The 22,468-nt window shown below is 43.0% G+C and overlaps 1 protein-coding gene and 1 pseudogene across 1 annotated transcript in view; one reads left to right on the top strand and one right to left on the bottom strand.

Moving 5' to 3' along the window:
- The window catches only part of CTNNBL1 (catenin beta like 1), a 161,247-nt gene extending 153,887 nt beyond the window's left edge, over positions 1-7,360 (bottom strand). The window contains exon 1 of the mRNA XM_028118615.2: positions 7,228-7,360. Within this exon, the coding sequence (XP_027974416.1) occupies positions 7,228-7,257 (30 nt within the window). The 5' untranslated portion in view covers positions 7,258-7,360. The remainder of the gene's footprint in view (positions 1-7,227) is intronic.
- A 919-nt stretch (positions 7,361-8,279) lies between these two features.
- Positions 8,280-8,751, top strand: LOC114220823 (large ribosomal subunit protein uL14 pseudogene; annotated as a pseudogene).
- The last annotated feature ends 13,717 nt before the right edge of the window (positions 8,752-22,468 follow it).

Here is a 22,468-nt window from a genome sequence, read left to right as displayed (position 1 = left end):
AATGAGGCTCAAGAAAATCTTTGGCAGAGGGTATTGGCACCTCCAAGAATGCAGGTTTTGGACATCCTACAAAACAACTGACCAGTACTCTTCAAAAAGGTCGAGATCATAAAAGACAATGAAAATGACAATGACAAGTAACTGCAATGTGGGACCCTGGATAGGATCCTAAAACAGGAAAAGGACGTTAGTGGAAAAACTGGTGACATCCGAATTAAGTCTGTGGTTTAGTTACTAGAATTACGAATTCCTGGTTTTGATCATCATACTATGGTTATAGAAGATGTTAACTTTAGGGGAAGCGGGGTGAGAAGTATATGAAAACTCAGAAATGCTCTACTATTTTTGCAAATTTCTGTAAATTTAACATTAATTCAAAATAAAAGATTAAAAAAATGTAGGTTTTGCAGCAAGGGTAGCAAGAGATGATATGGAAGAGGAAGACAATTCAGAAACGGAAGTAACATATTTGAATGTCTAACATGAAACATTCTTGATGTCTAACATGGAAACAAAGACATACAAGGCAGCAAGCAAACAAGATTATCAGAACAAAAGCTTTCCAAAAGGGGAAATAACCAGAACATATTTGAAGGTATATACTGGTTCACTCACTCAATCCTCAAACGACCATTCATGAGATATCAGTTATGGGTGAGACACTTTGCTAGGAGCTGGTCCCTGCCTCTAAGTTAACTGTGCGGTGTATGAGAAGGCACATAATTATGTGTTCTGTGAGTATGAAGAGAATGCGCCAGGAAGAAAGAGGATGAAAAAGTTGCAAAGAGAGGAAATGAACTTAAGAAAGAAACCACTCAGAAGATGAAACAGAAAACACCCTGAAATGGGAATATCAATGAAAATAGTTCTTTATGTTGTTTATAGTCCCATCATTAACAACAGTAACTTTGAAAAGCACTAGTCTAAACTGTCATGCAAAAAGAGCCTATAGCACAATGCCATAAAACAACATTGTGATGAGGCTAATATTCTCAGGGTTATAGGTGAAACGGGGCCACTACAGAATGAGCACATGTGTTCAGGCTTCTAAAATGTTTCTTACATACACCCCATCAACAAAAAAAAACACAACAGAAAGGCTCAATTACAGGGGCGCCTGGGTGGCTCAGTCATTAAGCGTCTGCCTTCGGCTCAGGTCGTGATCCTAGGGTCCTGGGATTGAGCCCTGCTTCAGGCTCCCTGCTCAGCAGGAAGCCTGCTTCTCCCTCTCCTGCTCCCCCTGCTTGTGTTCCCTCTCTCGTTGTGTTTCTCTCTGTCAAATAAATAAATAAAATCTTTAAAAAAAAAAAAGGCTCAATTACAAACTACAACACTACTTTAGGGAGAAAGGCAGATGATAAGAAATACAAATGATAACACACACAAGGGGAAAAATGCCCATTAGCAAACTTGAACTAACACTTTACATACCTACTAGATCAATGAGACAAAATTAAATTGTGACAACTAGTAGTATCAAGACTGTGGTGAAACTGGAACAACCACTGCTGTTAGCACTGTAAACTGATGAAGGATTCACTCCATATGAGCACAACGTGTTCCTTAATGTATCTGCAGCTGAGATGACCCCATCATCTACCACTCCCCTCCATTTACTCAATGCTCTGACATTTCACTCCCATGCTTCTGCTCTCACTAATCCTAGTCAAGAATGACTTTCCTCGGCCTCCTTCATTACCCACAGAATTCCTATTCATTCATCATGGCTGAGATTCCAACATCATCTCCCTTTTCTTCAATGACTGCATTCAAATCCACCCCCACTAATACATCCCTTCTTCAGGCATATCCAATCATTCCTTATACTGTGCTCCCATAATACTTTATTCACACAGTTCGTTGTTGAAATGTCTGCCTCATTCCTCAAGTTATGAATTCTTTAAGGTCCAGGACCATGTCTTTAATAATTTTTGTACATGCAATACTAAGCACAGGAGATGGCATGTGGTAATATATAACGGCAGGTGGGACGGGGAAAATGCCATACAAATGAAGAGGTTCGCTGCAATAGTATCTCCAAGAACCAAAACCTAAGACCAAATAATAATAAATAATTCCTCTAAATAATTATGGAGGAACATTTTAGGGAAAAATGGTTGGTCTATCACTTGTGCAAAAAGTATGAACACATTAAAAAGAACATGAGGACCATGTAGAAACCCATGAAATATTTCTGGCAGTGTTAAATTAAAAATGTGGAACACAAAACAGTATAGACACAATGATTACTGCCCTGCAATATATAATAATATAATAACTGTGGGAATATAAAACTACTTGTTCGACTAGGGTCCTTTTCCTTTTCTCAAATACTTCCTTTTAATACCATTCCTGTCAGTTTATTGTCATTAAAATTTTTTTATTTCAAAGGAAAGAAATAAGGGGAAAGGAGCAAGATTATAAATTCCTACAAGCCCCTGCAATCCAAGGAAATGCTATGATATTACTGATAGGTCACAAGAGGAGTGGGTGTCTGCAGTATTGCTAAAACCAAGGGTCCCTGACCCCAATCTGCCTCAAAGAGAATACTTCTCATGTCACAAAGCAAGTCATTCCCACTGAGCCAAGCCGCACTAAATGTGAATTCTTTATTGCAAAACTTCGAAAGTAAGAACTTTTTCCAGACATCTGTGGAATTAGTATTAATGAGAATGCCCTGAAGTTCATATGCACATCTATGCAGCAGAAACTTCTCAGCCTAGGAACTGCTGGGCACACTTCTTGATGAGATGTCTAAGCCTGAAGGCATCAAAAAAGTACATTTCCATATTGGGAACATAACTGGCTTCCTCTTTAAGACTTTTTCCACCACCTCCTGTCCACATTGTAATTCTCCTGTCTTCTCAAATGAATAGTTAACATATGTCAAGGCTATAAGGCATATACTGAGGCACTTGCTGCCTGACTCTATTACCAGAAGAACCAATCTCAGCGGGAAATTGGAATCTATCTTCCCACCACACTGCCCCAAAAATGAAATTAAGAAGCACCCAAAAAATATTAAATACTTATAATAAACATTTCTTGACATTACATATTTTCCTTGCTTACCTTAATCTCTGAATTCCAGGAAAGGAAACAACCACAACTCTTATAGCTCAATCTCTCATTTTACAGGTGGTAAAAAGATATACAGAGAGGGGAAGTGACTTGTCCTGAGTCACCCAGATAAGTAATGATAAAGGGAGGATTAAAACTCAAATCTCCCAGATTTTCAGCCCCGATTCATTCTCCTACATCAAGCTTTTTTATCCCTTGAAATCTCTAGAGCTCTTGGCCTAAATAATTAGTATCACAGAACTTAAAGTTAGAAGAGACCTCAGAGAGACTTACTTAATCCCCTCATTAGGCATATGAGGAAACTGAGGCCCAGAAAGATTAAGTGATTTGCTCTCAATATCTTGAATGGGAGGGAAAAAGTATAACTTAAGCTCAAAAAACTAAAACTAGCAGCTATGAGAAGGGAGGAGAATCTCAGCTGGGTAAAATTTTAAAAGGAATGTACATTCTAGACCAGGGGCACTTTCAAAATGTAGTTCCTGGACCAGAGCTTCAGCATCACCTAGGATCTTGTTAGAAACGCAAATTCTAAGGTCCCACGGGAGACTTAATGAATCAAACTATGGGGGTGGGGATGTTCGAATCAAACTATGGGGGTGGGTATGTTCAAATCAAACATGCCCCTGAGAAATGAAATTCAGTGGTCATGTTGAGTCTACTTTGAAAATCACAACTATAATCAACAGCACTAAAATTTATGCATTCTTCTATAGATGTACCATTCTTCATTTTTTAAAGCTTTTAAAAGTATTATGAAAGTTTAAGTAAAGTATGAAAACAAAATGGAAAACCAGATTTGGGTATTCATTTGGTTCCAGTTCTGGCTCTGCTCCTTACTGGCTATTTGTCCTTGGGCAGGTAACCGAGCTCTCTAGCTCAAGTTTCCTTCTCTATAAAATAGGCATGCCACCCACCTCAAAGGGCATGTTGAGAATTAACCGTAAGAACACATTCAAAAGCACTTTAGTTCAGCATCTGGCACAGAGCAGGCAGGCAGTACAGCACGGTTATTAGGAGCTTCAGCTATGAGGTAGGTGCTTTTCTGCACCTCAGTTCCCTCATCTGTACAACAGGGATTAAAGACAGTACCTTCTTCATAGGGTTGTTATAAAGATTTTGAGAGATGGTGCAGGTAAATAATGCATCTTTCATATCTATAAAATGTTACTATTTTTGAAGAGCTTTTGCATCCATTAATTCAAATGATCTTCCCCATTTCCACAAAAGGATGGGTGCATTTGATTGATTATGGACTAGGTTCCAGACTGTACCATCTTTTAGGAACAGGAGGAGTGGACATCAATCTTACGGAAAGGAAACTGCACGAATAGAGCATGTGGGAAATGAACAGGACTGAAAATAAGGAGATCAGCATTCTGGTTTAACTGTGCCACTACCTTAGCCCACAACCTCAGGGAAGTGCTTTACCAGAATGGGATTCACTTTTCATCTGTAAATAAGTGGTCTGCATGAGGTTATCTATAACATCTCTCCAAATAAAATTCAAACTCATCATGGCCTGTAGGAAGGCCTACATCTCCTATTTATCACCTACCATTCTCCTGCTTACTCACCATGTTCCAGCTCCATCAATCCTCTCCCTGATCTTCTACCAGGCTATGCCAGCTTCTACCTCATAGCCTACATACTTGCTTTTCCCTCTGCCTTGATCCTTCTGCCCTTTTACATGATTGTCTCCCTCTCAACCTTCAGTCCTTTAACAATTCCTCAGAGTCCTTCCCAGACCACATTACCAGAAGTAATAGGTCCTGTCTCCTACTGCCAGGGGTTATTTTCTTTCACAGCACTGTCTAATAAACATATACTGAAAGTTACAAATGAGCCACATATGTAACTTTAAATTTTCTAGTAGCCACATTTAAAAAGTTTTAAAGAAAGGAACATTAATTTTAATAATATATTTTCTTTAAGCCAATATATCCCACGTATCATCATTTCAACATGGAATCAATACAAAGATTATTAACATATGTTACATTAATTTTTGTCATACTAAATCCTGGAAATCCAATGTGTATTTTACACATATCGCTCTCAATTCCAACTAGCCACATTTCAAGTGTTCAGTAGTCACAGGTACCCAGTGGCTACCACACCAAACAGCACAGTCCTACAGCAAACTCTGCTTACCCTTCAAAGCACCTATCACAATCTGAGTTTCTTGTTTGTTTACACACTTATCTTGTTACTTTCCCACCAGACTACAAGCTCCACAAAAGCAAGAACCTTGTCTGTTTTGTTCAATGTTGTATACTCAGAGGATTTGATGCCTTGCACAGTAGGCATTCAATAAATGTTTTTCGAGCAAATGAATGAAGCTCTTTTAGCTTTAATATTGAGTCAATGGACTAGCCATTCTACAACTCCCAAACAGACATACAACCACTCATTCAACAATCCTATTTCCTTTCTTCTTTCATGTTCAGTAACTGTCTTAAAAAGAGAACTCTCTTGGCTATATATCAACCATTGTTTAAAAGTTCTTTTCTACAATGTCTAGAGTCTCCAAGGTCTGTTCTTTGTATATTGGCAGAGGGAGTGGCATGAATATAATAGCTAACATGTACTGAACTTCTACTCTTTGACAAGCATTGGTCCAAGCACTTTACATTTCACAAGATTTATGTGGTAGGTGCCATCTTTGCCCCTATTTACATATGAGGAAACCAAGGCATAGAGAGGTTAAGTATTTTGTTCAAGGTTACAGCAGCCAGTTAATAGCAAAATAGAGATTCCAAGGAACATGTGGCCCCTGACCCATAACTCTTTTTTTTTTTTAGATTTTATTTATTTATTCATGAAAGACAGAGAGAGAGAGAGAGAGAGAGAGAGAGAGAGGCAGAGGGAGAAACAGGCCCCCAAGGAGCAGGGAGCCCGACGCGGGACTCAATCCCAGGACTCCAGGATCATGACCCGAGCCGAAGGCAGACGCCCAACCATCTGAGCCACCCAGGCGCCCCTGACCCATAACTCTTAATCACCATTCTCTACTGCAGAGCTGTCCAATAGAAATATAAGACCACTTATATATGTAATTTTAATAGCCACACTAAAAAGCTAGTAGCTACATTAAAAAGTCAACAGAAACAGGTAAAATTTATTTTAAATTTTATTTCACCCATTATCCATAATATGATTAATCAGTATCATCAAAAATCAAGGTAATTGATTTGATCAATATGATCATAAAATCAGTATAAAAACTATTTTTCATATTGAATCTTCAGAATTCAGCATGATTTTACACTTAGAGTACTTTTCAACTCCTACTAGCCCTATATCAACTGTCTAACAGCCACATGGACAGCTACCATATTTGACAGCAGGGTTCTACTGCCTCTCACAAGGAGCCTCTTTAGGAAGTCAAAGAGGGGGTAACCTTTGAACTGGAAGGCAGGAGACCTCAGCTCTAATCCCAGCTCTTACTTGTTGAGTGACTTTGGAGAAGTCCTTTCTGCCCTCTGCACCACCCATTCCCACCAAGTCGCCTGCACAGGGAAGACAAGAAGATTCCTAGGGTCCCATCCCATGCTAGAATTCCAAACATCTCCCAACAATGGCAGTTAACATGGGAACAGCTTTTACACTTTAAAATCAGCTTTCATATCCAATAGTTTATATAGAGTCCTCAAACAACCCTACTAGGTAGTTATCACTGTCTCCGTCTTATACATACAAAAACTGAAGCTCAAAGAGGGGAAAATGACTTGTCCAAAAGCCACATGGCCAGTTAGTGGAGAAGCCGGGGCTCAAATGCAGGAAAGACCAGTGCCCTCCCACCACCACCACCACCACCACCAACTCAACGACTGGGGGACGAGATGGTTGTGAAGATGGTCTGAGGCCTTCAGAAGAGTTGAAGGGCACCAGGCCCCAGTCCAGGGTAGGGTAAGAAGAGGCCCAGACTGGAGTTGAAAGGAAGCGGCTTGGGTTCTGAGAAGGCATGGGCTGAAAGGGCCCAGGAGAGTCTCAGGAGAGTGAAGTGAAATGAGGAGCTCGAACATGAGAAGTGAGGGACGCGGGGACGGAGGTGAGAGGAGGTGAGATGAAGGGCCTCTGGTCCCGCGACCGGAGACCCCTACCCCGGTGAGGGGACGGTACCCCGGCCCTCCTCGTCCCTCATACCTGGTAGCTCAGAAGTTCGCCCACATCCATGGTTCCAGGCCCAGCCAACACCTGCTACTCGAGTTCCCTCCACTTACGCCCAAACCGCGGCCCCCTCCGCTGCAGGTCCAGCCACACTGCCGGAAAGCGCTGTGAGCGGGTCGCAGAGCCAATGAGGTAAAAGTGCGAGTGACACGTAAGCCGGCCACACTGAGGTAAAAGGCAACGCCACCGTAAAGCGCGCTGCATTTACGACGGTGCTGCTTCCGCCCGGAGCCTGAGGGGGCGGGGAAAGAGGGACGGAGACAAGAAGGAGGGCGGTACGGGGAGAGAAAAAAACCCAAAGAAGCTAAGATTTATTGGGTGCCCCCTCCGTGCAGGGCGGAATGCTTAGTGTTTTACTTGCGCTCTCCTAATCCTTCCATGATCTAGCCAATTTTATCCTCATTTCACAAATAAGGAAATTGAGGCATAGGACTGCACTGTCCAGGTCTATACCCACTAACCACATGTGGCTACTGAGGGCTTGAAATACAGCTAGTCTGAATTGAAATGTGCCATAAATGTAAATAAAATACACACTGGATTTCTAAGAGTTCTACTGATTACATGTTGAAATTACATTTTGAATATATTGGGTCAAATAAAATATAAAATTAATTCTCCCGTTTCTTTTTACTGTTTAAATGTGGCCAGGAGAAAGTGTAAATTACATATGTGGCTCTCTTTGTGCCTCCCTTTGTGGGTTTTGTTGGTTTTGCTTTTTTGTGGGGTTTTTGGGGTTTTTTGGATAGTGCTGACTCGGTATATTATCCAAGGCCTACAACTATTACTGACTGAGAAACTGCTGGGGATCACATCTCCCTCTCTGGGCTTCCCCTTATTCATCTATGCAAGGCCCGATGGGAACAGATGATCTTGTTTCTACGTCAGAGATATAAAAAGGTTTTCTGTAGGAGGAAGTTGGCCATGATTGGAAGAGAATCATTCAAAGGGTGCATCTGAGCTCCTGAGATTTAAATAAGGCTCTATCTTCAAAGGGTGTTAAACCTCTCCCTTACCTTTCCGGCGCTCAAGATGTCGAAGCGAGGACGTGGTGGGTCCATCGGTGCGAAATTCCGGATTTCTCTGGGTCTTCCGGTAGGTGCCGTGATCAACTGTGCTGACAACACAGGAGCCAAAAACCTGTATATCATCTCTGTGAAGGGGATCAAGGGACGATTGAACAGACTTCTTGCTGCTGGTGTGGGAGACATGGTGATGGCCACAGTGAAGAAAGGCAAACCAGAACTCAGAAAGAAGGTCCATCCAGCAGTGGTAATTTGACAACGAAAGTCATACCAGAGAAAAGATGGTGTGTTTCTCTATTTTGAAGATAATACGGGGGTCATAGTAAACAACAAAGTTGAAATGAAAGGTTCTGCTATCACAGGACCAGTCGCAAAGGAGTGTGCAGACTTGTGGCCCAGAATTGCATCCAATGCTGGCAGCATTGCATGATTCTTTGGTGTATTTGTTAATTAAAAATTATTTGCTCTCAGTGAAAAACAAAACAAAACAAAACAAACCTCTCCCTTAATCTTCTTAGCCATTTAGACCCCTGACCTTCACATTCATCATACTTGTTTTAGTCCGTCAGGCTGCTATGAGAAAAATAATCATACACTGGGTGTCCTGCAAGCCACAGAAATTTATTTCTCACAGTTCTGAGGCTGGGAAGTCCAAGACCAAGACACCAGCAGATTCATTGTCTGGTGTGGCTGCATTGTGGTTCACAGATTTTCTCACTATGTCTTCCAAGGTAGGAAGGGGTGAGGGATTTTTCTCCAGCCTCTTAGAAAAGCACTAATCCCATTCATGAGGGTTCCGCCCTTATGACCTAATCACCTCCTGAAGGCCCCACTTCCTAATACCATCACCTTAAAGGTTAGGATTTCAGTTTATGGATTTTGGTGGTTTACAAACATTCAGACCACAGCAGTATTTTGAGCCATCCTCCCCATCCCATCTCCACATGTCTCCAATTATACAGAAGTTATTTTTATAGAACTTCTCAAAGGCCAAAGCGTCTCCTCTTCCCTGGCCACCAGTCCCATACCTCATCCAACTCCTTCTCATCCTTCAGATCTCAAAGGTCACTTTCTTAGAGTAGTTGTCCTCAACTCATCTTCTGTCCAAGTAAGCAGCCCCTTCTCATTCCTCATAATTCTCTTTCCCAGCACCTCCTCTATGGCATACATCTCTCCATCTGCAATTTTCTACTTAATGGTTGATCACTTGTTTATTGCCTTATTTACTGGACACAGGCTCCATGAGAGCAGGAACTGTGTCTGTCATGTTCACCATTATATCCTGGTACAAAAAGCCTAGTACCATGCCTGGCACAGGAGGAGGTTTCATGATGGGCTTTATGAGCCATGGTAAGGAGACTGGGTTTATGCTAAGAGCATTGGAAATAAATTGAAAAATTTTAAGCAGGAAAGTTTTGTGATTGGGTTTATGTTTTTAAAGAATCACCTATGCAATTCGATTTGAACTGAATTATTTGGGTATCCTTCCCCCCCCCATTAGCTGTATGGACTGTGCCTAATTCAAGGAGGCAGGATGAGTAATGGTGGGAAGGTACCCTTTGGAACTGTGTACCCTTTAGAATTATGTCCCAGTATTTGGTGAGCTGGAGCCAGCTTGTATAAACAAGCTAGCAAGAGCCTATGGTTAAATTTTCAGGAAATTTTCAAGTTGATATCAGTTTGGTTGCTTGAAATTGGCCACAGTGGGAGTATTTATACCATGGAAATCAAACAAATGCTCCAGGGGTTTTGGTGTTTCAGAGAGCTGATTGTTACACATTTACCAATACACCACTGATTCTAATTCTCAGAGTTCCACATCTACCCCTATGCTCTCTGGCAAGTTATCTTCTCTCTCTAAATTGTGGTCTCTTCATCTGTAAGGTGACTCATTCATTCATTCATTCAAGAAGCATTTACTGAGCGCTTCCTCAATGACCGACACAATTGTAGGCTCTGACAATATAGAATTTTGTATGAAAACAAGTTCCTGCCCTCTTGGAACCCACATTCTAGTTAGAGAAAGCCTAATGAGGAATATAGCGTTATGATCCTCATTTTACAGATGTGGAAACGTCATCAGCTGACTTCATCTCTATGTGCCTCATCGACCCTTGCCTGCAAAGTGGAGATTCAATTGCATTTACCTCATAAGATTATGGGGAATTTACATAAGATGCTGCATGCAAAGCACTTAGCAGGTGCCTGGCACAGAAAAGTACTCCAACACTGTTTGGTGTTAATGTTAGGTGGAGTTAAGTGGGAATTGAAGGGGCAGAGAAGCAGGAAAAATGAGATCATCCTATACTCTTTCTTTTGCATTCAATCTTGTCTGTGTGTTTTTAGAGACCAGGCGTAAAACATGGAATCATAAGGCAAAACCCTATGAGAACCAGATTTGGTGAGCACCCTGCAATGAGGATAAAGTGCTCTGCCAAGGAAGGTTTCCCACAGAAGGTGCTATTTGGACTGGGGTTTAAAGGATGAGAAGAGTTTGCCAAGAAGACATGGTGGGAAACTGGTGACCCAGGCAGAGGAAGCAGCATGAGCAAAGACATAGAGGTTGGAACACTTCTTATAGGCAAGGCATGGGATATACAGAGGAAAAAATGGGAAGTAAGGCAGGAGAGGTGGCTGGGGAAGATCTTGAATAAGGTTGCCAAATTTAGTGCATAAAAACATAAGACATTCAGTTAAATTTGAATTTGAGTTAAACAATGAAATTTTTTAGTATGACTATGTTCCATGCAATATTTAATAACATACCAAAACCTTTTTGTTGCTCATCTGAAATTCAAATTTAACTGGGCATCCTGTATCTTATGGCAATCCTAATCATGGAGGATCTTGAATATCATATTAGGGCACTTCGATTTTATCTTGATGAGAGGGTCCATTAATACTTTCTTGGGTATCTCCAGGAAATAAGGCTTGAGAGGCTCGTCCTTCAGGTCTCAGCTTAATGTCACTGTATCAGAGAGATCTCCTCTGACTTACAAAATCTAAGACAGTCCCTCTCCTTCCCACAAGATTCTCTATCAGCATTCCTAACCATTATCTTCAGAACATTTGTAATTGGTGTTTCTATATTTATTTGCTTTTCATTCATTTGAAGTCTGTTTTCCCCTCCATATTCTCAGCTCCAAAAAGCCAGAGATTGCTGGATTGTTCACCACAATAACCTCAGAATCTAACACAATACCTAGCATTTAATTGGCACTCATTAGCTAGTGGTTGGTTTAGTGGATGAGCCAATCAACCCACAGATTAATTGACTCATTCCAGGCAATAATACTAATACCTTCAAACCCCTACCCCAAATCCTAATGCTGTGCTATTCCAATTTTAAAGATGTGAAATGGAAGTTCAGAAGAGCTACAGTGTACGCTAAGTGAAATAAGTCAAACAGAAAAAGATAAATACCATATGATCTCACTTATATGTGGAATCTAAAAAACAAAATAAATTTGTGGATATAGAGAACAGATTGGTGGCTGCCTGAGGTGGGGGCGGGAGGTTCAGAGAAATGCGAGAAGGGGATCAAAGTTACAAATTTCTGGTTATAAAATGAATGTCATGGGGATGTAATGAATAGCATGGTGACTATAGTTAATAGTTAAATATTTGCAAATAACTAGGAGAGTGGGTCTTGAAAGTTTTCATTACAAGAAAAGAAGTTTTTTGTAACTATGTATAATGATGGATGTCAACTGTACTTATTGTGGTGGTCATTTTCCAATATATACAAATATCAAACCATTACATAGTATACCTGAAATTAATATAATGTTATGTCAATTACACCTCAAAAAAACTAACAAGGGGGAAGGGGGGGCTATGGTCTATGCACCAAGCCGTCCAAAAACGTGGTGATGTTGATGATTTCAGAGTGGCATCCACAGAGATGGGAGAAGGGCACCACCCAAGAGACCAACTGCTGAGCTATAATCTTTTTAAAAAATGTAACTTGGAAGAATGATCCCTTCCGGAAAGTTTTTAAATAGCTGTGGGCTGCCTAGCTTCCTTAAACTTCAAGCTTTAGCTACTCCAAGATGTAATCAGAGTAGCTTCCTTCATCTTTCATTGCCTCAGTAAATTATTTATTGGAACAGCCTTTAAGAAAATATCCTCAAAAAACACTCATAAAGGATATTTATCACCAATATTGAGTTCCTACCCTGCAATTGTGGGCTGATTGAAAACATGTAACAGTGCCTGACTCCTCTATTTAGGCACTGAAGGAGTGGGGAAGAGTGCAGTGGAAAGGGGGATACGTTTTCTGGGGAGCAGAATGCAATGGCTAGGGCTCAGGAGAAGTCCCTATTCTCTCTGCCTCTCATCACCCAAATCCAGATCCCTGGATCCTTTCCACTCTAAAATTTTTAAATAGTTGTAAAAACTGAAATGTAGAATGTTTAGTTACTTGCCCACAGTCATAGAGTTAGTAACTGGAAATACCCCAAACCAAGCCTGTCTGACTATGCATTTCACAGTAGGGATTTGGGCTCAGTTAACCTTTCAAATGGTACTGATACTTATGATCCAGGCACAGATAATTGTTGAATGTTAAAGAGTAATAATCTCTCCCAGAAGATCTTGGTCTCGATTAGACACAAGAATTTATATTCCTAGGGTGCCTGGGTGGCTCAGTCGTTAAGCGTCTGCCTTCAGCTCGGGTAGTGATCCCAGGGTCCTGGGATCGAGTCCCACATCGGGCTCCCTGCTCGGCAGGAGGCCTGCTTCTCCCTCTCCCACTCTCCCTGCTTGTGTTCCCTCTCTCGCTGTCTCTCTCTCTGTTAAAAAGTAAATTTAAAAGATCTTTAAAAAAAAAGAATTTATATTCTTAGATATACTGTGAGCCAAGTAAGAACTCAATAGTCATGTCATGGATATGCAAAGAAAAGGAATTATTTCAGGTTTTGTTGACATGTGATGATAGAATTGGATCATGTTGTTGAAAGAGTCCTAATCTGTTAAAGATCCATACTAAACTCTATATATGAAATAATATGATAACTAGAATTTGCTTCAAAATAATCCAAGGTGGGGGCTGGTGTGGGTGTGGATGGAAGTAGAGATGAAAGCGTTATTGGTGGGTTGATAACTGTAGAAGCTGGATGAAGGATACATTGGAGCTCATTTTATTATTCTCCTGCCAACAGGATGGCAGCAGCAGTCCCAGGCACAACAACATCAAGAAGAATAAGAGAGATCATCTTTTTCTGAGCCTTTGTCTTAGGAATAAGGGATGAGGGAAGCAAGGATGAGGGTAGGGACCAACTATGTCCACTGCACAAAGAAAGGAGTCTGCAGTCAAATTTGTATGACTGGAAAAGCTATGAAAACCAGTACTCACAATGGCTCATAAGAATGTAATGAGTTTCGGGGCGCCTGGGTGACTCAGTTGGTTAGGTGTCCAACTCTTGATTTCCGTTCAGGTCATGATCTTGGGGTCATGGGATAGAGCCCCTCGGCAGGCTCTGCACAGCATGGAGCCTTCTCTAGGATTCTCTCTCTCTCTCCCTCTGCCCCTCCACCTTGCTCACTCTCTCTAAAAAAAAAAAAAAAAAGTGTAATGAGTTTCATAAACCCTTAATTCTGAGGGGCTCCCCTCATCAATGCCCCACACCAATGATCCTCATGAGTCAGACTTTCCAGAGATGCTTTCCTAATAAGAGATGGAGAGAACTATTTATGCAATTGCTATTCAGGGTCAGTGAAAGGACATTGGTCAAGACCACTTCTGGCTTGGGAAGTAAGCAGTCTCCTTAACCAGTGAGCTGAAGCAGCTGTTTAATACCCAGCCTTAGCAGTAAGGGTGTATATTAGTTATCATTTGCTGGGTAACAAGTTATCCCAAAACATAATGGCTTAAAAGAACAATGAGCATTTATTATTTCACACAGTTTTTGTGGATCAGGAATTTGGAAGCAGCTTAGCAGGCTATTTCTGGATAAAGGTCTCTCCTGAGATTGTGGTCAAGATGCCAGTCACTTCCAAGATGGCTTACACAAAGGTTGACGCTGGTTCTTGGCCAGAGACCTCAATTCCTTGCCACATAGATCTCTCTATCTGGTTGCCTGACTGTTCTCATAACATGGTGGCTGGTTTCCCCAAGAACAAGTCATCCAAGAAAGACCAAGACCAGGTGGAAACCACAATGTCTTTTATGACCTAGTCTCAGAGGTCGCAGTCCATCATTTCTGCAATATTCCATAGGTGGCACAGGCCAGGCCTTTCATCGTGGGAAGGGACCACACAGAGCATGAATGCCAGGAGGTGAGATTCACTGGGTCCATCCTGGAAGTGGAGCCTCTGATTCTGGTTAAGCTTTCTGATGCCTGCAACCCCAGATGACATCTTCACTGCCACAAAGTCAAAGCAGCTTAGGTACCAAAGAGTGACATTCCCATCATTGGCAGCCGCCGTGACTTATTGATAAACTGAGCATTCGATTAGTACCCATTAGACTCTGTAAACCATTGCTGGCAGTTATCAATGAAGGCAGAGAATGGCCATGTACCCCAGATCGGCTAGAAGGGCAGCTCCTGAGTTTACACCTTCTCATAGAGGATCACAAGGCACCTTAATATATTGAAAGCTCTGAGCAGTCTTGCAGGGAGAAACCTGTTTCACCTTGTTCCACACAATGTTTTCCAAGCCCATGTGACCACAGAAGCCATTTTTCATAGTAACGCCTATTAGTGTCCTATGGAAATAGTGTTATGAGAAACACACATTAAGAAAAAATTGATCAATCTCGTCAGTTTCAAATTTTTGTTTAGAAAAAAATCTGTATACATCCATGTATATATTTAAAAGGCCTAAATTTCCCCAAGGTTGACATCCTGAGCATATAAATGATGTCCCATCGACATTAAGTAACATCTCTGACTCAGAGCTTCCATGTCCACCAGTATTAGCCCCTCAGCCCAGCTCTCATAAATGACTTGAGTTCCTTCTGGGCATGCATATGCCCATGTGTCCTCCTGGACGATCCTCTCAAGGGATCCTCTGCTCCAGCCTCTTCATTGGCACCTGTCCCCCCCCTTCCCCTTCACCGGAAGGAGAACCTCCATGCTGCCACTGCTGCCCTGCCCAGGGCATTGCTCTCTGGAACTCTAGAAACTGCAGGGCCCTGGAGGTGCCATGACGTCCCGACTGAGTCCTCAAAGCAGCAGAATCAGACAACGTCCTACAGAGGTACGGGTTCTAGGCCTCTCTCTTCGGTACTGGATGGCCCTTATCTGGGCCCCAAAGCCGTTCAGCTTATACCCCCACATCTCACTTCTGTCCACAGCATCTCTCCCAATGAGGGTCAGACTTCATCCCTGAGTCAGACTAAAGTAGACACTACCCTGTCCTCCCAATTCCACATCTACCCTTGGATGCCCACACACAAGTTTCTTTCTGTTCCCATTGCTCTTCCCTTCTTTCCCTCCTCTTCTTTTCCCTCCTTCTCCCCCCTGTCCTCCTCACCCCCATCACCTGGCTGGGGAGCATTAGTCCATCAGGCTCTAAGCCCTATTAGATCTGCTGGGACCTCGTCTCTGAATCTTACTTGAAGAAGATGCGAGGTGGTGATGATCTCTGGGTAGTGGGCTATCAGTGGCTTTAATGTTCTTGCTGTTTATTTGTATTTTCTCAATTTCTTTTTTTTTTAAAGATTTTATTTATTTATTCATGAGAGAGAGAGAGAGAGAGAAGCAGAGGGAGAAGCAGGCTCCCAAGGAGCAGGGAGCCCGATGCGGGACTCGATCCCAGGAACCTGGGATCATGACCTGAGCCGAAGGCAGACGCTTAACCATCTGAGCCACCCAGGTGCCCTATTTTCTCAATTTCTGTCCTGAAGAACTATTACAGAAGTAAATAATAAATGTATAAAGTATAGAAATATCTATAAAAGCAATAAAATAAAACTAATTTTTAATCTTCACACTATTTATTAAAGTCATTTGTAATGCCACACCTTGGGCTTCATATAATCACATAGATCTGCCCCCTTTGGATACACAACTCCTCTCCCCCCCCGCCACAACATACCTCTAATTATCTTATTTCTCTGTATGATAAACTTAAAACCACTGTTGGTATTTTAGGAATGGGTTTTTATAGAGCTTGTTACATTTTATATTTAGGTTATATGTTTTTATTTATACTACCACCTTCTTCCAGAAAGGATTTAAGGTGGTACAAAGACACATAAAACACGGCAAGGTAGCATAAATTAAAAGATCTAAGAAAAAGAAAACCAAGGAGAAGAGCATAAAGCGGATGTAGAAATGAAGCTAATACAAAAATGCTCACACACAGTCCTGTTGTCTTGCTCTGGGGAGGCCACTAGTTGGTATTAAGCAGCTAACTAGCAAGTATGAAAACAGAAATTTTGTCCATTAATAAATGGGCCCCTCCTATTCCAACCAACTCATCTAGTGGTTTCCAAATCATGCTCCCATGGAACACTTCCACAAACTGGACCCACCTCTTCTAAAATTCAGTCGTGGAGGACTGGTAGTTGTAGGCTAATTCATTGAGGGAAGGGTTAATGGGAAGACTTGCCTTTATTTGAAATTATTCTCCAGTACATTTCCCCAAACTTTAGTACCTGCTTCCACTTTTTATGGTAGAGTACAAGATGGTATATGATTTTTGCACAAAATTATACATTTACTCATTTTAAAATTAGTTTGTCACCATTTCATGGTATTCTGCAAGAAGGACCATGATTTCAAGGTATTTCTCCACCCTCTGAAAAAGTTGGGGGAATACCCAGGTTGTACTATTTGTGCGAGTACAATTGAGCAGCCATGTTTGAGCGCCCACAACGTACCAAGCACTGTGACAGGGGCTGGGAAATATTTCAAAATGAGTACAATAAAGGGGCACCTGGGTAGCTTAGTTGATTAAGTATGTGACTCTTGATTTTGGCTCGGGTCGTGATCTCAAGGTCTTGAGATCAAGCCCCATGTTGGGCTCTGCGCTCAGCATGGAATCTGCTTCAGATTCTCTCTCTCCTTCTCCCTCTGCCCCTTCCCCACTCCCATTCCCTCTTAATTAATTAATTAACTAAAATCTTTTAAAAAGTGAGTACAATAAAGCATATGACTTCCAGAAACTTACAATATAGTGAAGGAGATCCATACATCTTGATTTTTCTTTTTTCTTCTTTTTTTTGGACACTCTGCAATTTATCTTTAAGCTACTTGATCCCCTAGGTTCTTTAAGCTACTTGATCCCCTAGGTTCTTAACATTAAGCCTAGGGGATCAAGACTCTTAATTGCATCCATTCAACAAATATTTACCGAAAACCGACAAAGAGGAAAACAGTATCAGTTACATCTTGGATATGTTCTGGAGTTGGAATCCTGGCTTTGCACCATCTGCCTGCACAACCCTGGGCAAGTCACTTCAGAACTTCCAGAAACTCTTTTCCATCATCTTTCAAATGTGGCTAAAAAATAGTAGAATAATCAAAGTGGTCTAATTTCTGTAATAAACAACAATATGAATGTTTATGTCTTGCTCATAAAATAGTCAGAAGTAGATGTTTGGCACATGGCCTCCTACACATTAACTCAGTCATCTGGTTTCCTTCCACTCTTTGGCTTTCTATCCCTGGGGCCTTGAGGAACGTAGCCTCCAGTCAGTGGGTGAAAAGAGAGAGTGTGGAGGCCCATGAGAGATGTAATATATAGGAGCCTAGCCCGGAAGTGATGTGTTTCACATCTGCCCTCATCCACTGTCCAGAAAGTAGTCACATGGACACTACAAAGTACAAGAAAATTAGGAAATGTGGTCTCTCCGTAGGCTCAAGAAGGAGAAGGGTAAGATTCAGTGAACTCTTAACTGTCTTCCTCAAACACTTACCTCACAGTGTTGCTGAGGATTCGTTAAGAATGAATATGCCTCGCATAGAGTAGGTGCTCAGTTAATGTTGGTGTATGAAGTCATGAGCTATGTTTGGGCAATAATAGCATTATTTATCAAACATCCAAACCATGTATCAGGCACTGGGCCTCTGTCTGGTCCCTGAGCCTCCCAACAACCACACAAGGCCAGAAGATTACCCTTTCTTTACAGATGAGAAAACCAACACTCAGAGAAAGTAAGCAATCTGCCCAAGGCCAAACAGCTAGAAAGAGCTGAGCCAGGATTCAAACCCAAGTTAGTGTGACTCAAAAGTGATCCTTTCACCAAATCGTGATGCTGATGGAACACACAGAATACACATGTACGGACCACAGGAAGAGAGCTGCCTTGGGCCAGTCTTCATAAAAGGTGACATGCAAAAGGAACCCATACACACAGAAACCAAACAAACCTTGGAAAGTTCCTGGCGAAACCGCAAAGGGCCATTCTTGAATAGCAAACATGGAAATGTCCTAATTATCTTCCTCACCCATTTCTAGCCCCACTGTCTAGTCTACACACCACAAACCAGCCCAATCTCTCATTTCTTATCCTTCCCTGTGGAATCTTGTCTGCTTCTCCCCTGCCTCCTCCCCCTAACTATGGCCTTCTTGTTAAGAGCTTAGGCTCTTAGTTTCTGTTCCTTTTTTTTTTTTAAGATTTTATTTATTTATTTTTGAGAGAGCGAGAGAGAGTGCACGAGTGGGGTGGGGGGAGGGGCAAAGGGAGAGGGAGACACAGGCTCCCTGCTCACTGAAATGTAAGGAAGGGCAAGTCCTGACACCAGACTCAATCCCAGGACCCTGAGATCATGACCCGAGCTGAAGGCAGACACTCAACTGACTGAGCCACCCAGGCGCCCTGCTCTTAGTTTCTTTTGAATTCATCTCTATACCCAGTATTCCAATTGGCATAAAAAAAAAAAGGACTCTACAGAATCCTCATTCACCCATTCATTCAGTCAACAAACTATTAAGTTCTTGCTAGACACAAGGCAGTCTCCAGGGCTCTGGAATTCAGAGTCTGGTAAGGAAGACAGACATTAACTGCATAATCACACGAATATAGACTCAGAGGAGAAGGAATCCAGTCATCTCAGTGGAGAAAAGAGGGAACATGACCAGTCTGGGAGATGGAATTGTGTGACCCGGAGACCTAAAGGATATATAGGAATTATCTAGGTGATGTGGAAGGACCAGGCAGTGGGACCATCATGTCCAAAGGTCTTGTGGTGGGACAAAGCACATTTAAGGAACAGAGGAAAGGTCAGGGAGGCTGGAGCCCAGAGAGAGAGAGACAGAGAGAGAGGAGGGGTGGGGGTGCAGCAAAGGTGGGCAGGGGGCAGCCCTCAGAGACCTTGTAGAACATAGGAAAGTATTTGGGTCTTTAACCCAAAGAGCAAAGGGAAGCCATCAGGGGGCTTTAAGTCAAGGGATGTGTCTGTATGGAAGATATGCTGTCAGTGCTTCTCATCCATATGCCCTTGCCCTTCCTTACATTTCTGTATACACTGGGCAGACTTCCAGTTCCAAATGCCAGCACCTGTGTTTTTAACCCAAGGACCTTCTCTGATCACCGGAACCTGCTTTGCCTGCTTGTGGAACTGGTCAGAGATACCAGAGAATGAAAGTCTTTCCCCAACCTCCAGAACAATGCTCCACCTGATGGACTTAGAAGATAAATACCCAGCTCCCTCACTCCTTAGGTGGGATACCTCTGAGCTAGGTGTTGTTCACTGGCTCCTGGAAGTGCCCAATGGGATCAAGCCCAGGGGTCCACAGTGTAACCCTTTGCCCTCCCTTCCCTGTCCTGCTTTCACTTGCCTGCCAGTGCTTCCTGGGATCACTCCCCAAATAAAACTCTGTACATCTGAATCTTTATCTTTTAGGAGATCCCAAATAAGATCATCTATCATAAAGACAATGGGTTAGAGGGCAGGAAGGGAGGATGGGGTAAACCAGTTTTCAGGGCAGGAGATGCTCGGAGTTTGGACTGAGTGACACTGGGCATGGGGAACAGAGGAGGGAAACTCAGCAGGATTCAGTCATACAGTGGATGTGCATGAAAAGGGAGAGGGTGATGTGAAGGCTGCCTCCTGGGCTTTGTCCTCCTAGAAGGGAGGGCAAGGGAAAAGGTCAAGAATACATATGTTAATATTTTTGTGCGTGTCACAGAACAGCTTGTAACCACCAGATTTTCTGGAACTCTCTGCTGTCTTCTCGCCCGGCCTTGCCTCATCAGACTCTAGAACAACCTAGCTGCCATCGTTCAGGGAAGCTTGCGTTTTCTCCTGCAGGGCAGGATCCAATAACAGTGTTCTCATCCAATAAAGGAGTCTGGTGCACAGGGACAAAATATTGAATTAAAAACAATACCAGAGCCACTGAGCTCACACCACCCCTGAACTGCCTGTGCGTGGCTTTGCTCTGCAAATTGGTAACGGGAGCCCCAGGGAAATACTGTCCAGGAGAGCAGGGAGGAGAAAAAGTGGGGGGAGGGGGGGAAAGCAAAGTCAACTCTCAGCCACAGTGGGCTGAGCCAGCACCTGGGAGCAAGGATTCAGCTGCCAGAAACCCAGCCCTGAGCTGTAGGCCCTGGCCTTGTTCCTGTCTCCGTGAATCTACCTTCAGGAGGGACTCTGAGATCCTCTGAGATCGGGCATTCTTGGGTTTGCAGCCTGCCTCCCCCCATACTGGCTGACCCAGTGACCTCGGATGAGTCCTTAGACATTCTGAACTTCAATTTTTTGTTGTTGATGTTATTGTTCCAAGGCCCAACCCATGTCAGCACTTAATCCTAACAGCTGCTCTATTCCCTTCTTACAGATGAGGGAGCCAAGGCTCAGGGTTAGGTAACTAGCCCAGGGTTACACAGCCAGGTATAGCCAGATTTCAGATAAAGCAGTGTAAACCTTGCATGTGCTTTGTTAACTACTATATGCCACTTTCCTTTAGATAAGAAATCCCCCATTTGCAGTGTGTTGGGTGATTCCCCAGACTACTGGAGTAGGGGGTTGCTCTCTCTCTTGACCTTTCCTTAACACAGCATCCAGTCTCACACCTTGCTCTCCCTCCCTCTGGTTCCTCACCCCGGCCCCTGATCTCTTCACTTCTTTCCTCTAACCCTTCACCAGCCCAAATAACAAATTCCTCCCCCTGGCTCTTGGCAAGCAGCTTCCCACCTCATCACCTTCTGGCCACCTCACCTGACATCTTAGTGCTTGCTCACATCTGTGCCCTAAGGAGCTGTACCTGCCCCCGAGGAGGCTTATCAAGGTATCCCCTCAACCCAAATAGTTGTTTTCAGGAAGAACTCTGATGCCCACTGTTAAGGTGATCAACACAGCTCCACCATGCTTGAAAAGCCTGAAGCTCAGATGGGGCCCAGAATGGAATGAAGGAGTTCAGAAGTTGAGAAGTTATAAGTACACTGAGGTTGTGGAGGCTGAGCCATGGAGGTGAATGAGGTCACCCAGGGCGAGTGAGTGGGGCAAGAAGGGCAGAAGCCATGCCAGGGCCTCAGAAGCTGGTTTGGACCCCTGGCGTAGGTTAGAAATGGAAAGAGGGAGGTGGTCATAAAGAGACCCTGAAACAGGAAGGGCAAGCAGGCCCTGGGCAGCACAGGGACGTGGGAGGGTGTCAGTCAAGTTTCTTGACATTGAGATAGAAGTTCAACTTGAAGTTCAAGGCAACAAGGAGAATGTATTGGCTCCTGCTATTTAAGAAAGATTGGCTACTCCTGGCTGAGGCTGGGCAGTGGTCCCCTTTGGACCTCAGGAAACCAGGCACCGTGGGCTCAGAGGGTGCCGGGACCATCTGGTCATCATTTGTTTCTGCTTTCCTTATCCTCTCACCCTGCATTCTGACTCCTTCCACACGCAGGGAAGCATGACTACCTGTAGCCTCCAGATTGAAATGCCATGTCTCCTACCTTAGAAAGAGATCGGCTAGGGACACCTGGGTGGCTTGGTTGGTTAAGCGTCCAGTTCTTGATTTTGGCTCAGGTCATGATCTCAGGGCTGTGAGATCGAGCTCCTCATGGGGCTCCACACTCAGCGGGGAGTCTGCTTCCCCTCTCCCTCTCCCTCTGCCCCTCCCCCTGCTCATGCACACACACACTCTCTCTAAAATAAATAAATAAATCTTTTTAAAAAAACAAAAGAAAGAAAGATATTGGCTCTGCCTCTAGGTCTAAAAATTCCATGGAGGGCAGCCTGGGTGGTAGAGTTGGTTAAGTGTCAGACTCTTGGTTTTGGCTCAGGTCGTGATCTCAGGGCTGTGAG

The sequence above is a fragment of the Eumetopias jubatus genome, unplaced genomic scaffold, assembly GCF_037043125.1.
Source record: "Eumetopias jubatus isolate StellerSeaLion01/CBP00866 unplaced genomic scaffold, mEumJub1_p1.0 scaffold_9, whole genome shotgun sequence".
Taxonomy (NCBI): Eukaryota; Metazoa; Chordata; class Mammalia; order Carnivora; family Otariidae; genus Eumetopias; species Eumetopias jubatus.
The sequence above is the reverse complement of the archived record's forward strand: the minus strand, read 5'-3'. Positions and strand labels throughout refer to the sequence as shown.